The following is a 16,183-nucleotide window of genomic DNA, read 5'->3' as shown; positions in this document are numbered from 1 at the left end:
AAGGACCTTAGTTATGTTATACCTCCTTCTTGTCCTCTCCATAGCACGGTAATACCCCTGGGTCATTAGCAGGCTTCTTAATAAATGTAGGACAATCAAGCCTTCTTTCGAGTCAAAGCAATAAAAATCCTGGGAGCGCAGTTAAAGATTTAGAGATCACATATCTGTCTTGCGAACATTCATGTGCATGTTCTTTTTGATCAGCCGCACCAGTCAATCGCAACAATGCCGAGTCATGAAACCCTTAGTAATGATGATGTCTTGCATCTTCCTTACTCCTCATGTGAGCCTGCAGAGGCGCCCGCTGTAGGAGTGGGTATCAAAGCAATGGTCTCAAGCATAAAGTGAGTGGGGCGATCTATTGGTCATTTCACAAAAGGTCTTTCAAGTTCTGCAATGGTGGGCACCACCAACAAAGTTAAAAGGCAGGCCATTTGTAAATTCGTCAGTGCAAGAGACCCTTTAAACAGATGCACCTCTGGTGAGATGGGGAGCACACTGTCAGTCTCTAAATGTATAGGGAAAACGGTTGCTCCATCAGGTGAATTTTCACATCAATGTACTGGAACTGTAAGCCATTAAATAGGTGCTCCAGAAGTTCCTGACACTAATACATCACAAGAGTGTGCTTCTCAAGACAGACTATTCCAGAGCCATGTTTTATATCAACAAACAGGGAAAAAATAACTCTTTAAGCTTGTCACAGAAGGCTCAGCAGATAAGGCACTTGTGCATCCTGCAAAAGGTGTTCCTGCAAGTACAGTATGTGCCTGGGATTCAGAACGGTCTAGGAGACAACTTAACCAGGTCAGTCACACACACAAGAACATAAGTGGAAGCTAAACACAAACATACTCAGACAATTCTTAAGCAAATGGGGGGTGGGGTGGATTCAGATGTGCACTTATTTGCAACAAGTACAAACGCAAATACCCAACCTTTGCATCCATATACTTGCAACAAAGATCTCTAGGCAATGCCCTATTGATGAGCTAGTCAGGGACAATTGCTTACACTTTTTCCCCCAACAGCACTCCTACACGGTGTAGTTGACAAGCTATTAAAGAAGAAACAAACCTTGATTCTCATTGCACCCATGTGGGCATGACAACTGTGGTTCCTTCACTTAATACAAATGGCGATAGAACCACCAATCATGCTACTCCCAATACCACAGCAGTGTCAACGAATAACAAACCTGAATCCACAAAGTATGAACTTGGCAGCTTTGGACGTTCCAACCGTCCTCAACATTGTATAGATATACTTGTGAAGCATGAAAACCCATTACAAAATAATGTTAATTTAATAAGTGGAAATAGTTGGTTATTTGGTGCAAAACAAAAGATATCAACCCGATCGACTGTTCACCAGCAGACATTTTCATATATTTACTTGACTTGGGGTTAAGTGTTTAAGTCACTCAAGGTTCACATGATGGATTTCACTGCATATACAACATCACAACACAAGGTGTCATGATGCAAGTGCAGGTAGTTAAAGCATTTATGTAAGGTGTTAAATGCATTTATCCACCAGCAGCACATTTGGCATAAAGCTGGGATCTAAATACGGTCCTGCATAAACATATCGGTCCGACACTAGAGCCCATTCACAAGACCACTCAAACTATTTGCATGCAAAGTCGTTTTTGTTGTTCCCATCACATCTAATCAGAGAAAGGTAGGTGCAGGAACTCTCCGTAGAGTAGCTCTTCGCCGCCATTCGCAAAGACAAAGTGGTCTTGAGAATGCATCCATGTTTTTCACCAATGTTTACATCAAAGTTGTATGCTAATCAGTCCATTGACCTTTCAACTTTTTTCCTAATGCACACATAGGAGGGCAAAAGCATTACATACACTAGACATCTGCAGAGCCATGATCTGCAAAGTTCCTGTGTAAGAGCAGTCAGATCTTTGTATCTTTTGCTGCAGGTCAAGATGTATACTCTGTATCCAAATACAATATTTCCTGCTGGATTGCGCTCTGCATACAAGAATATTACAAACTAGCGCACAAGCCTTTACCCTTCACTCCAAAGGCCCTCTCCCGAAGAAGCACAAGAGCCACATTAGCATTCACTGTAAATGTTCCTATATATGCCATATGAAAAGCGGGAATATTCAGTTCAGTGCATACATTTACAAAACACTATTTTGTAGTGACACAAACTAGAGCAGATTCCCAAGTGGGTAAAGTGATTCTAAAACATTTACCGTTGTTCGATATGCTCACCCACCACCTTCATTAGGTACTGATTCAAAGCATACTAGTATAACACACGTCTCGGAAAGCAGACTTTAGTTATCCAGTAGTAGTCTTTCTGAGACTTGCATCTGTTTAGTAACATGCACCCACTCAGGCTCCTTGCATGGGAGCTGCAGAACACAGTCTTCTTTTTTCTTCTTTTGCTACCAGACTTGGGTGTCTTGTCACCTTTGTCAACACCCTTTTACTTTAGAAGTAAACAAATTGTAATACCTCCCACCAACCACTGCATGGTGGCTTCTGCAAAGCATGTGACTCTAAACAGGTGCAAGCTACAGAAGGAATATTATGGGGTAAGTAATGTGTGCCATGCAGAGCTGGGGTACTGTGCCAAAAGCACAACTTGAAAAGGTGAAGCTTTGCATTCGCCGAAAAGACCAACAAGACTTCTGCACACCCGACAATAAACAGGCCAACCCAACAGTCTCTCGAAGGACCGATGAATGCCACTCCCACTGGAATACCAGAAATAACTCCTAACAAAGAACAAGCCAAACTGCAGCCTACTCAAAGTGTGATCTATGACAAAGCACAAAACAGAAATGTATGACCTCCTAAGCGAAGAAGGTATGGATGCTCTATTCTTCACAGAAACATGTCTCAGAAAACTACAAAGTAATCGCTCATGCAGCCATACCCGACAATTACAAACTATTACAGTCTAACTGAGAAACCGGAAAAGAGGGAGGAGGAGGAATTTCTCTAGTGCACAAAAATCACATCAGTTCCTTACCACTACCCTTAACAGACATAGAAGACTTTGAATCACTCTTGGGCAACCTCAAGTGCAACAACCGATTCAATGTACTCTTCCGTCTGATCTACAGACAACCCACCTATAACCCTAATTTCACTGCAAAACTCAGATGCTGTAGCTAACTTTTCTACAAATCACAATAACAGAATTGTTCTGGGATACTTCAAAATTTGGTTCAAAAGAGAAAAGGAAACCACAACAAACTCCCTCAGTGCCCTACTGGAAACTCTTCATCTCAAACAAATAGTGAGCAGACCCACTCACAGAGCTGGACACACTAGACAATTGTCTGCAGGGATGGACTTTCGACCCCTCAGCACCAATCGTATGGAGCGACCATCATATGATCCCTTTCACTGTCAAAATCCCGAGACGCTTGATGCCTACAAACACAAATGCTGGCAACAAACAAAAGAAACTGGAAAATACTTGCTCGTGAAACTTTAACACAAATATTAGAAACTACCAAACCATAAACCTCCCACCTAAACCGAATGACACCAGACACAGTTGAAGAGAACCTTCACACCTGGATCACAGATGCATTAGACCAACTAACACCCTTAAAACTCTTCAAACCCACACCAAAAAAACTAAAATAAAATCTCAGCACGATGGTCCACAGAGGTCCTAGGGGAACTAAAAAAAAAAAAAAGAAAAAACGAGAAAAGTGATGGAGGGAGCACTACAACCAAATATACTAAACTAACTACCTGCAACAAGTCTGGCTATACAAGTTGACAGCTCTGAATGCCAAGAGATCCTACTATACAGCGAGAATCCAATCGGCAGCAAACCCACAAAAAGAAATGTTTAGAATCAACAAGGAAATAAAAAACCTAGCTTTATGCAACAACAACATCCTACCCTCGGAAACCCTATGTGGCAGCACGGCGGGCCACCTAGGAGCAAAAATAGAAGCAATACAACAGGCCATCGATCACGCAGGACCACAAACACCCCCACCTCAGAAACCAGCATCCATACAGCCAACACAATACTCTATCGATCTGAACCTATAAGCAAGGAAATCTTCGACAAACAATTAAATGATACATAGCTGGCTCTCCCAGTAACCCATGCCCACCAGATATCTGCAAAAAACGAATTGTCCCCAAAACATCAGCCCTCTATGTCCGACTACTAATGAACCTTTTACTAAACACTGGAATAGTACCAAAGTCATTCAAATCTGCATACATCAAACCTCTCCTAAAAGAGGAGACTGGAAATACAGACATCCCTACTAACTACAGGCCCATATAAAACCTACCGTTTCCAGCAGAAATCGTTGAGAACCATGTGTTCAAACAACTACTGAATCATGTAGAAAGCAGCAGAATATTTGACCAATCCCACATCAGTTTCAGACCCATGAGAAGAACACAATCAGCACTCCTCTTCCTAAAAATTAACATGGACAACATCACCCTATCGGTCCTCGTACTGCTGGACATATCAGCTGCCTTCAATATGATCAGGCACACAATCCTAATCAAAAGACCGCAGGAATCTGGTATACAAAAACACTGCACTGCAATGGCTAAAATCTTTCAACATTGACCGAACAGAAAGAACTCCCATTCCACCATTCACATTGAACACAAACAATATTACGCAGGGTGTAGCACAAGGATCAAGCCTCTTCCCCACTCCTCTTCAACATCTATATGAAACCCCTAATGAAACTCATTCAAACCCATGGACTGACAGCCTGCAACTATGCAGATGACACCAAACTCATCTTCAAGGTAACTAACGACAACGCCCTCAATAAATATCTCACTGACAAACACGTGGATGGCAAACAACGACCTCAAACTAAACCCAACCAAAACAGAAATATGAATTGCCCCACATGAAAACAGTCCAACAGAGACATCTCTCACATGGCCCCCTGACAAACACATCCCAACCAGAGACATCAACAGTAATAATACATCTGGGAATCCTCACAGACAACGGCTTCACTTTGGAACCACAAGTCAACCCAATAGCTAGACAATGCTTCTACCTCCTCCGATTAATAAGAGAGATCCTCCCTTAGCTCAAATTTGCACACAGAACCCTCACAGTCATCTTCTTGGTATTATCAAGGATAGACTACGCAAATAATCTATAACTGTGAATGCCCAAATGCCTTGCCAATAAAAAGACAATACATCGAAAATACTGCAGCAAGACTACTCCTTGGAGTTAATACAAGAGACCACATCACACAAGCCGTAAGAAGTCTACACTGGCTACCAGTAAAGAAACACATGACCTTCAAAGCCCTTTGCAATGCCCGTAAATCACTACATCAACAAGGAACCAAATTAATCCAAACAAAAATCAACCGATACTAGTTGAGGAGAGACTTAAGATCCAGTACCGACCTCCAAATACAAACAAGGCACTACGAGAAAAGAACATTCAGAGGAAATACCTTTTCCTATCTGATAGCCAAACTATGGAACTCCATCCCTAAGAAAATAAGAACACCGGAAGACCACCTCACTTTCAGGAAACTTCTAAATACCTGGCTTTTGAACTCGCCAAGATAAACAATGACCAACCATTTAACAACCACCCGATGAACAGACTGCCCAACCCATACAATCAATGCTTCGACAAACCATAAACAAGGGATAAATTCAGAATGGAAGACAATAACTTAACTACGAATAACCAGAGATCACTCAAAACCCACTAACCACGTCTTCTCTCCTACGCTCACCTCCAACACAAGCCCAGAGGGCTAGTGAATGTACCCACCAAAACACACAAACTACACATCACCCTAACCAAGCTTACAAGGATATCTCATTTCTTGACTCTGCTATGTAACCTCTATCGGACTACCTATTTATTCTCTTCTGCACTTGTACTTATGTATATATTTCTGCACCTATCTTGTATAACTCACTGTATCTATTGTATTTTATTTTTTGTACCTTCTGTAACTAAGCTGAAAGTATACTTGCAGCCTCTTTGTGAAAGGCGCCCACATACCTCCTGGTTGGGTATGCCATACAAATAAATAAACAAGCTACAAACCCAATCACCTCAGACAAGTCAAACAGTGGATGCCGCCCTTCCCATCACAACAAGCTCAGTGCACAAAACAAAGCACATCCAGAAAGCTCACATGCACAGATGCCAGTTGCTCCTGCACGCATCAACAGATGAGCACAACATCTATCCTATCCCTCCGGTCCCCACACCAACCAACCATAGCCACTTTTCCTTACAGAGCCACATGAGTGCCTGGAGACCATGCAAATTGCAGCGGTACGTCCAATAACACGGCAGAACTTTTCAAATTCTGCAGGGAGCTAGTCAACACTTCTGCAATCTCTTCCTCCCCTCTTCCTTCTCAGGCGCACTGCAATGCACTGGCCACACACTTTGTCACCAAAACTCAGGGCATCCTGAACACCCTTGTTACTCACACCCCTCACATATCCCACCCCCCCTTGCCCCGCTCCTTCTGCCTTCTCCTCCTTCATCCCCGTCACACTTGGAGTTACCAGAGTTGTTCGCTCTATGAAGGCTTCTTCCAAACAGGTCCCCCCCCGCTTGTCCAGAACTTTCAAGGACAACATTGGCTCTCTTGCCCCTGCACTCACTGATGTCTGCAACCACCCTTTCGCTACTGGCTCTTTCCCCTCCTCCCTCAAGCACTGCCTTGTGTGCCCACTGTTGAAAAAGCCTTCAGCAGACCCTACGTGCCCATCCATCACTCCCTATTTGGCCCTATTTCAATCACCCCCTTCCTGGGGAAACTGCTGGAGAAGCTGGCTTGCCCCAACTCAACTTGCACACTGAACTTGTCGGTGGACTCCACGATCATCAATCTGGATTCCGAGCATCCAGAGTCACAGAAACTACTCTTCTGAACACCTGCTCGCATTCCTGGACTTCAACTCCCAAGCTGTCCTCATTTTACTTGATCCCTCTTCTGCCTTTGACACTGTCAACCATTCCATCCTCATACAAAGGCTCCACGATACCCTTGGTATCTCAGAATGGGCACTGGATTGGCTGACTTCTTTCCTTACTGACCGCTCTTCCCATGTCATCCTGGGCACTTTCTCCTCTCCTACTTACTTCTCCACCTGTGGTGTCCCCTAGGGATCTATTTTCTCCCCCTGGCTCTTTAACATCTACCTTGCTCAGCTGGCATGCCTCATCTCCTTCTCCCCTAACTTCCAGTGTTATGCAGACGACACTCAACTCTTTTTCAGACGTCCTGCTGACTCGCTCGCACCTTCCTTCATTCCTGACTGCCTGTCTCTTCCAATGATCTCTGCCTCAATGACAGCAAAATGGAGATCCTTCCAATTGTGACCCCTGCTCCCTCCTTCTTACATTCTCTCTGGCCTCCCACCTTGGGCTCTCCCCCGGCTCGTTTCTTCCGATGCCCAAAACTTTGGAGTCATCTTTGACTCCTCTTTATCCTTCCTCATTCACATACAGAACATTGCCAAGAAGTCCCACTTCCAACTCTTCCTACTCAAAGGAATTCTCCCATTTCTCACTTTCCCCCAGAAGCTCAATGTTTCCCGAGCCCTGGTTCTCTCTAGGCTTGACTATTGCAACAGCCTCCTCCTTAATCGACCTTACACTCTGCGACCCCTTCAGCTAATCCAGAATAGAGCAGCGAGATTTATCCTTGGCCTTAAGCCCAGGGATTGCATATCTCCTGCACAGAAAAGCCTCACTGGCTCCCGGTTGCTGCACTGATCAAATTCAAATCCCTTTGAATCATCTGCAAGGCTGCCTGGGGTCGGGGACCACACCATCTGAAACTCTCTTACCAAATACTCTCCTTCTAGACCTCTAGGCTCCTCTGGCACCAACTCTGTGTGTAAAGCGTTTCGCTAAACAGAGAGCAGGAGGCTGCATGCTTTCCTCACCTGGATCCCTCCTCTGGAACAGCCTCCCCCTCCCACTGTGTCTTCAGCAGGACCTTCTGAAGTTCCAAAATAACTGCAAGACTCTCCTCTTTCCCTTCCTCCTTCCCTTCTTCCTTCCTCTGTTAATCCCACAGTTGCCGTGATTGGTGTCTTGGACCCTTATGCATCCTCTGAGCCCCTGACCATTCACAACCAATCTCTCCAGCATGAGTCTTCCTCAGCACTTGCCTAGGCACACCCTCTGCACTGGAGATTCACAATGTTCACCCAATGCGGCTTCTGGCCACATAGCACTTACCATATACCTTGCACTTCATCTGCTGCTCACCCTCTAGCACGGACACCACAGCACTTACCCCACTGCCCTCTTCCTCCCTGCACTTGCACATTCTGAATACTCACAGGGCATTGTAGGTTCGGCCGTCCATTCCCCCCTCTATTTTTTGTATTTAATTGTGCTGCTATCCCATGTTCCCTCCCTGCTGCCCTGTGGGCATTTTGAAACAGAATGTATTTCCTGTATAAGCACCTAACAAGCAAACAATAAATACATATAAAATCATTTTTAACATACCATAACACTTCTAGGAAAAAACAGTCCCATGGTGTGACTGCCACACAGGCATCAGGGGCAGATGAATAGGTAGCCACTCGCCTGCAGGTCCCCCACACTAGCCTATGCCCTTCCTTAATTGTGGAGCATTAAGTCTCCTTTCTCTCTTCCCGGAAGTCCTTGTAAGCTGCCACCTACATCTTCCAGCATACCTTTCATGCAGTTTGGCCTCCAAAAAGAGTAAATCAAATGAATGCACACACAGCATAAACGAGATATGAAGGCTGGTTAATCAGACAGAAAGCGAGATACACACCAGCACTGTGAGGTGAGCAGATCAAGATCCATGGGCCATGCCTCATGTACATCCCCTGCCAATGGTGAACAGGAAGAGTCAAAAAGCTACAACACGCTGATCCATCCTTCATGTTGGATTCAATGCTATGGGTTAGATTATTATCCTGGGCATCCCTGCCAAGTTGCGTTTCCTTCCTGAAAGCGAATGTGCACCCTCTCAACATGGGTTAATTGAGTGTTCAGGGAAGAAAGGAATATTCCATTAGGCAGAAGAGATGTTTGCATGTGAAATGTTATTTTAATAGCGCTCTTTCTGACTGATGTTTCTCTTTTCTCCTCACGCAGCAAATTAACAACATCAGTGCAATGCTGGTTCTAGCGCGGCCTGCCACAGGACCACAGGAGTTTGTGCTCGACCTGGAGATGGTGACCACCAATTCTCTGCTGATCTACCGCTCCAGCTCTGTGCTGAGGCTCACCGTCTTCGTTGGAGCGCACTCCTTCTAGGCCGGGGCTTGAGAGGGGCGAACTGGACACATGCCCATTGCTAGTGTTGCGAGTGACATTCCCAAGCACAGGGTGAATTGGGGGAGACTCTGTATTGTCATTTCCCAGGTTAACCTAGCTCTCTGTGTGAACTTCTCCCCTCCACCTTGAACAGTACACTTACAGGGCCTGCGAAAATGATTGTCTGCTATGCCCTTCAACCTCGCAGACACTGCAGTAGGGTGGTTGCAGGTTAGGGGTATGCACAGCCTACCCCTCACTACTCTGCTTGTATGGGTTCTTTATGTTGTTTCGTTCTTTTTAGATCACTTCTCTGTGCACGAACTTGCATCAAATTCCACTGGTTTTGAAGTTTCTTCGGCTTTGATAATCTCTTGGCGGTAGGTGTGCCGAGGGCTACAGTAATGAGCAAGTGCTGCTGTAAAAAGAATCCCATCCGGCCTACCTGTTTCTAGGCTAGGGTCTGAGCGACTGCAGCAAAAGGCCCATGCGACAGCTCTAGGAACTCATCCTGGCTGTTTTCACACCACTGGATTGCCTGCTTTAGCCATGAGGTGTCAATAACTGCAGCACGTGCCTCTCCTGCATAGGGGTGCGGCCTGTTATGCGTTTGCAAGACAGGACTTCGGACTTACCGTGGACTGGAGGGTGTCACAAGTATAGCTCCCAGAGAGCAGGTGTCACTCTTAAACCAGTAACGGCCTTTCCTTCCCCACACAGCGTTACTTTGCTGTCCCGGGCTTCATTTCCCAGATGGCGTCACACTGAGAGAGACCAGGCCTCCCATTCCAGAATCACGTGGGCATCATTTAAGCTTTCGTTGGCTCTCCTCTACACATCCCCCAGCAGCCGTGAATGTTTCTTCTGCAGCACTATCTGTTTAATAACATTTCTGGGCAATTGTATATGTTATACCCCACCATCTGTGCCTGCACACAACTGGTTCTTCAGTATGACCCTACACCAAAGACCAAATTGTGTAATTTCCAAGTTGTGCTATCTGCCAGCATCCCCAGAGCTACCATTTGTCACACAGATTCCTCTCAATCTTTCCTTGCTTTTATTTTTCATAATTATTTGTATTCTTTGGTCGATAGTCCTAGCACTCAGGTCTGTGTTGCTTGCGTCTTCTCACCCCCAGGCCTGCACGGTCTCATTTATGAATTCAGGGTCTTCTTGGGAGACTTCGAGTAAAGGTGTCCTGTGGTGATAAGTCCCACATCAAGTGTCAAGTAAACATTTCAGAATAGGACATGTCACAACCAGGCAATACAATATTCAGTTTTCATTCCGGTTGAGTCTGCCAGGGCGCTCTGCAGCACTGGTCCACCCTCCCAAACTGATGGGCCCCTGTGCTGCAGGCAACCCCTGTGCTGGAACATAGAACATTCCTGACGCGCTGGGGTATGATGTATAATGTGTGTGCAACCAACTGTTTTATTTTGGTTTTTGTACCCAATCTAAATATGTTTTCTGTTTGTGAAATATGTTGTTTAGAGTTACGTTTGTACAATCTTGGTCTTACAAAAATAAACGTTAAAGCTGCAAAAACAGCGAAAATACAAACAAGAAAGACATTCGTAGGATTCAATTACTCTCCCGCTTGATGAAAAGGAGGACAATGAGGTCAGGGTGTCTCGACAGGCAGCCCACACGACACGTCCCATTGATGCAGGATGAGGACACATTTCCTTCCTAATTTAGGAAGGGCTACCCGCCCACATGAGCGTCAAAGATCTCCCCACCCGTTCTGCAGTGCACTACCTCTTTCCTGCACCTCCAGCCCACAGAGGTTCAAAAATGGGTCGCCCAACTCTTCTACGAAGTCCCGGTCGTGAAATGGAGGCAAAGCTTTTTTCCACCCACCTTCATCTATCTACCGCCCCGGTTTTGAGGAGGGTTTCACAGTTAAGCTAAAAGGTTCAACTGTGTTTTTTAACACACACATTAATTGAATGTCATTTATAAAGGTCTAAAACTTCCTAAGATACACGGTCATGGCCAAGGTAGGTGGACACAGACTTCCACCTGGGCGTGGAGGTTCAACTCTGACCAGCGTCCAGATTGATCACAGTTCACCCGGTGGTTTTAGTGGTCCGGCACAAAAGGACACCCTTTTTAACAGTCCCTGGAAAGGGCCTAATGAACATTGAGTCTTCAAAACACACAGAGTCCGAGCAGGGTTGATGCACACCCTATGGCAGTCTGACGGAAGCATGCCCTGCAGAAGAGGCTCACGTTTCTCCCCCTCAGAGTGCAACTTTCACAAGTGCTCAAGCGCCAACACCCAGACAATCATTTTGTTTGTATTGTTCAAAACATGCACTTTAACTCCCATGTCCTATTGAACTTGTGCCCTTTCAGAAAGATGTCGCCACCTTCATCATTTGTTCGGGCCTTGTAGTGCAGGTGTAGCCCTTGTTTTCGGGCCCTATCCTGCCATAGGTCAGGAACATTTCCCATGGGAGCCACGCCCAGGCCAGCTGCATAGGGACGGGTGGTGCATCTCTAAAATAAAATTGCAGGTAACAGGAGTTGGGCTACACCCCGAGTGCTTACCTTATCAACTGGACACAGACATTAAGGTGGATTTTATAGGGATCCCAACAGGGACAACTCTTTATTTGTAAACAAATATATATTCCCATAATAAACTCTTAGTCCTTCACTAAAATTCCCCCAGCTTCAGTTCCATCTAAATGTTGATCTGCTACATCAGCGCACTCTTCCTAGGAAGGGTCTCAAGGAAACCCCAGGGGTGAGTCTGAGGCAACAGAACCCTTTCAAGTGCCAAGGACAAGTATGCTCGTACTTTTTGCATTGACTTGCATAATAGCCTGGCAGTTAAGGGGTTGGCACCACCCACTGAAACATTAGGTCAGAGGATGGCCTCTGTGGGTCGCCCGACCTCCTTAGGCAGCCACAGGCAGGCTGCCACGGCCTTCCTTCTCAGATCACGCCAGGGTATTGCCCCCTTTCTACCTATCCTACTTAACATTTATTATATACTTAAATGCATATACCTAAACACAAACAATAACATGACATATATAAAACACATGTCTCCATACACGGCGGTGTCTGCTGCAGTCAGCTATCCCTTTCACAGTACCTTAAAGGGATGTCTCTAGAGGCTGGATGGAGCCTATCCCGATGAAGCTGGGGAATGCCCCACAGCTGTGTTTTTCTGGGTGACACAGTATACCATGTGGGGCCACCCAAGCTCACCACACAGCGCATGCTCGGTTTCATGTCCTTGGGTGTCTCCCTGTTCGAGTGGGGCCTCATCCACATCACCACTGAGACCCGTGGCTGTTCAAATCTTCAGCCATACCAATAGCAACCTCTCAGTCCTCTGGGCTGCCTCATCACCATGGGGGGCAGCATGCATCATATTTACTTTAGGGCAGCGTCCCCCTTCCCCACATTCCTCATCTTGATAAGACTCCCAAAACAGTGCCCTTAGCAGGAGGTGGGAATGGAAGCTACACCAAGAAACTCTGTAGCACTGCCCTACCAAAGCGTGCTTCCATGCCCCGAGCCAGGTCTAAACTGCAATGTTTGGAAAAGGTATACAGTGAAGCACATGTCGCAGCTTGACAAAAATCTCTAAACAGCAGTCCCCTTTCAAGGGCCATGCCCTTCATGGAGTGGTTCCTAAACCCAGTGGCACATGCCTTACCCACTCTCTCGTAGCATTCCACTATACATAACACAATCCTCCAAGAAATTAATTGCTTTGTAACCAGTCGCCAAAGTCAGGATTGGGAAAACAAATTCTCTCCTAAAGGCATTAGTTTTGGCTAGGTAATCTTTTTTCAATTATACTTTTCTTTGGAATTGGGGACTGAAACGCTCCACCTTACCACTGGTGGTCCCATGTTATACTGTTTGAGCCATTCAATTTACAGTGGCCATGCTACTGAAACAGTGATTGCTAAGGAAAAACTAGTCACATTTTATTCTTAAAACCACAGTCTTTGTATCGGCAAGCTGTCAGTATATTTTCTTGCAACACAGGGCACATGCTCTCCTATGTAAGTGGCCTTTCAATTAACTGGCAAAATCGAATTTAAGTGTGCTTTCAAACCTTTGCACCCCCCATTTTGTACTGTACCTGTGCTTTCTTGCAACTTCAAATCTAGGTATGCTTTTTAAAATCAAGGCATTCTCCATTTTGTGCTGTATTTGTGCCTTTTGGGGAAATTCGAATCTAGAAGTGCTTTTCAATCTGTGAACTGACTGTCTTTCCTTGCATACCCCCTCCTCTGTGCCTGCCTGGCTGCTAGGCCACTTGGCGAGTTAGTTTGTGTGCACTGTGCAGTTCACCTGCTCATTCATATATATATATATATTTTTTTCTCTCTCTCTCTCTCGAAGAAAAATGCTGAAAAAGCTCTCCTGTACTCTAACCCAGGCATACCGATCGCTGACACGTCAATGCCACTTCCACGGACATCCTCTTCACTGTCCCCTCTCCTGATCTATGGACCCCCCACATCTGGTCTCCACTCTTTCTCCTCCTCGCCCATTAATGGTGGCAAGTACTCCCTGCATACTTCTCATCCTCTAGATGCATTAATGTCTATTACAATGGCACTATCATGGCCCACAGTTCTCAACCTGCTCTTCTTCTCAAACAGTGCCTGCCTTCTCTCAAAAGTACTCCCTTCTCCTGCCTCCCCTTCTTCCTTTCCCCTCACTTCTCCACCGCCACAGATGGGGAATACCACACCTCTGTACACCCCCCCGGAAAACCTTCAAAAAGGTGGTAACCAGCTTCACTTAGCTACTCTGAATGCTCGCTCTGCTGTCACACACTCCTCTTACACCGGTCTCCTTCTTAAAGCCCTTGACTTAGCGTCCTCTGAAGACTTTGACGTCTTCGCTCTTACCAAGACATGGTTCAATGCCAGCTCTGTCACTGCTCTTGACACTCTCCTTCCGGAGGGCTACAAAATCCTCTCCAAACCCAGACCCAAAAGGATTAGAGGTGGAGTGGCCCTGATCTTCCATGAGTGGGTCCCTGCTTCCATCATACTCAATCCTGCTCCTCTTTTGAATGCCTCGTCTGTAGGTCTCCCCTACTCTCTCTCGCCACTATCTACAGACCACCTGGCCCTATCTCCCTCTTCCTCTCTGAATGGGCAGACCTTGCCTCACCCCTTTCAACCTCTTTTTCCAAACTCCTCCTCCTTGGTGACTTAAACATCCACTTGCTTTCCTTCATCTTCAAATGTGTAAATGGTATCGCCCCTCTGTATTTGAGAGAGCTAATCCAGCCCTATCAACCTGCGAGACAATTGTGCTCCAGTGATGGTCATCTCTTGGCTGTCCCCCATTCAGTATACAAATCACAGGGTGATAGGAGATTTTCTGTTTTTGGCCCAAAGTTGTGGAATTCTCTACCATTAGAAATAGGGACCTTGAGCTCACTGCTTCAGTTTTGCCGAGCATTAAAGACCTTTTTGTTCAGAGTAGAGTAGTCTCACACACAACTGGTCCTAGATGGACTTCGCTGTGTTCTCCATCAACTGTTGTTGTCATCTGTGCCGCTATACGGTTTATTCTGTTTGGTGCACGTTATAAATACCAAAATACTAAAATACCTGGACTCTCTTGAATCATCCACCTCTCAGTTCGGGTCCTCTGTGATTCCCTCTTTCTCACTATTCTTCCTTCCAGGAAACCAACTCTGCCAGCCACACACTAACCATCTCTAACACCCTTGACATCCTTGCCACTGCCATGAGGATCTGTCTAAAAACTGCCACCAAGAGCAACAGCTGGTCTAGCATCTCTGAAATGCAAGTGTAGAGTTGCTGAACGGAAGTGGCAGACCTAGGGCTCATTCTCTGACAAACTGGCTGCAAAGGCAATATCGCTTCTCTATCCGCTCCAAGATGTGGGCCCACATCAAAGCTGCATCTCTGGAGCCACCAACAACACAGCCACATTTTTCGAAATAGGCAAGGAACTTGCCAACCCACTTGCAGTCTCCATCTCTACTTCCTTCCCAGGTTCTCTGCACTGTCTTGGCTTCCCACTTCACATCCAAAACTCTGGACATCCGGTCCTCACTGTCCTGCACCCCCATCTCCTCTCCCACATCTGCTCCACTGCCTCCTTAGGTGCCCCTCTGCTCCCCCCACTCACTCTCCTCCCTCCTACCCATAGCACCCAATGAGGTCTCTAAAGTGGTCCGCTCTATGAAGGCCTCCTCCAAACAGGTGCTCCCCCCTGCTCCTCCGGAACCATTAAGGACATCGCCTCTCTCGGCCCGGTTCTTGCTGACTTCTGTAACCACTCCTTCCCCATAGACTTTTTCCCTCTATCCCTCCCTTGTGCACCCTCTCTTAAAAAAGCCATCTGCTGACCCTACCGGCTCGGCTAACTATCGCCTTATCTCTACTACCCCCTTCCTAGGTAATCTCTTGGAAAAGTTGGTTCTCCCCCCCCAACTGTCCCTCCACACTGATCTTGTTGGCTGCCTTCATGCCCATCAATCTGGATTCAGTGCATCCAGCGGCACAGAAACTTCTCGTCCTGAACACCTGTGAAACCATGCTGGCAAATCTCACCACCAATTCTCCTGCTGTTCTCATTCTCCTCGATCTCTCCTCCGCCTTTGACATGGTCAACCATTCCAACCTTATAAAACGACTCTGTGACACCCTCAGCATCACTGACCGGGTACTGGAATGACTGACCTTTTTCCTCACTAACTGCCCTTGCCAGCTGCAATTGGGCCCATTCTCCACCACCAACACCCTCTCTACACCTGTGGTTACCCCAGGGCTCCATCCTATCGCCATTGCTCTTCAATATCTATCTCTCCCCCTCTTGCTCACCTGATCTCCTCCTTCTCTCCTCATTGCCAGTGGTATGCCTATGACAC

At 46.2% G+C, this 16,183-nt stretch overlaps 1 protein-coding gene across 1 annotated transcript in view; it reads left to right on the top strand.

Moving 5' to 3' along the window:
- Positions 1-10,858, top strand: part of EFEMP2 (EGF containing fibulin extracellular matrix protein 2) — a 304,335-nt gene extending 293,477 nt beyond the window's left edge. The window contains exon 11 of the mRNA XM_069645012.1: positions 9,124-10,858. Within this exon, the coding sequence (XP_069501113.1) occupies positions 9,124-9,285 (162 nt within the window). The 3' untranslated portion in view covers positions 9,286-10,858. The remainder of the gene's footprint in view (positions 1-9,123) is intronic.
- The last annotated feature ends 5,325 nt before the right edge of the window (positions 10,859-16,183 follow it).

The sequence above is a fragment of the Ambystoma mexicanum genome, chromosome 2p (genome assembly GCF_040938575.1).
Source record: "Ambystoma mexicanum isolate Mex_15411 chromosome 2p, UKY_AmexF1_1, whole genome shotgun sequence".
In the NCBI taxonomy this organism is placed as follows: Eukaryota; Metazoa; Chordata; class Amphibia; order Caudata; family Ambystomatidae; genus Ambystoma; species Ambystoma mexicanum.
Note: the sequence above shows the minus strand (reverse complement) of the source record. Positions and strands in the feature narration are given on the sequence as shown.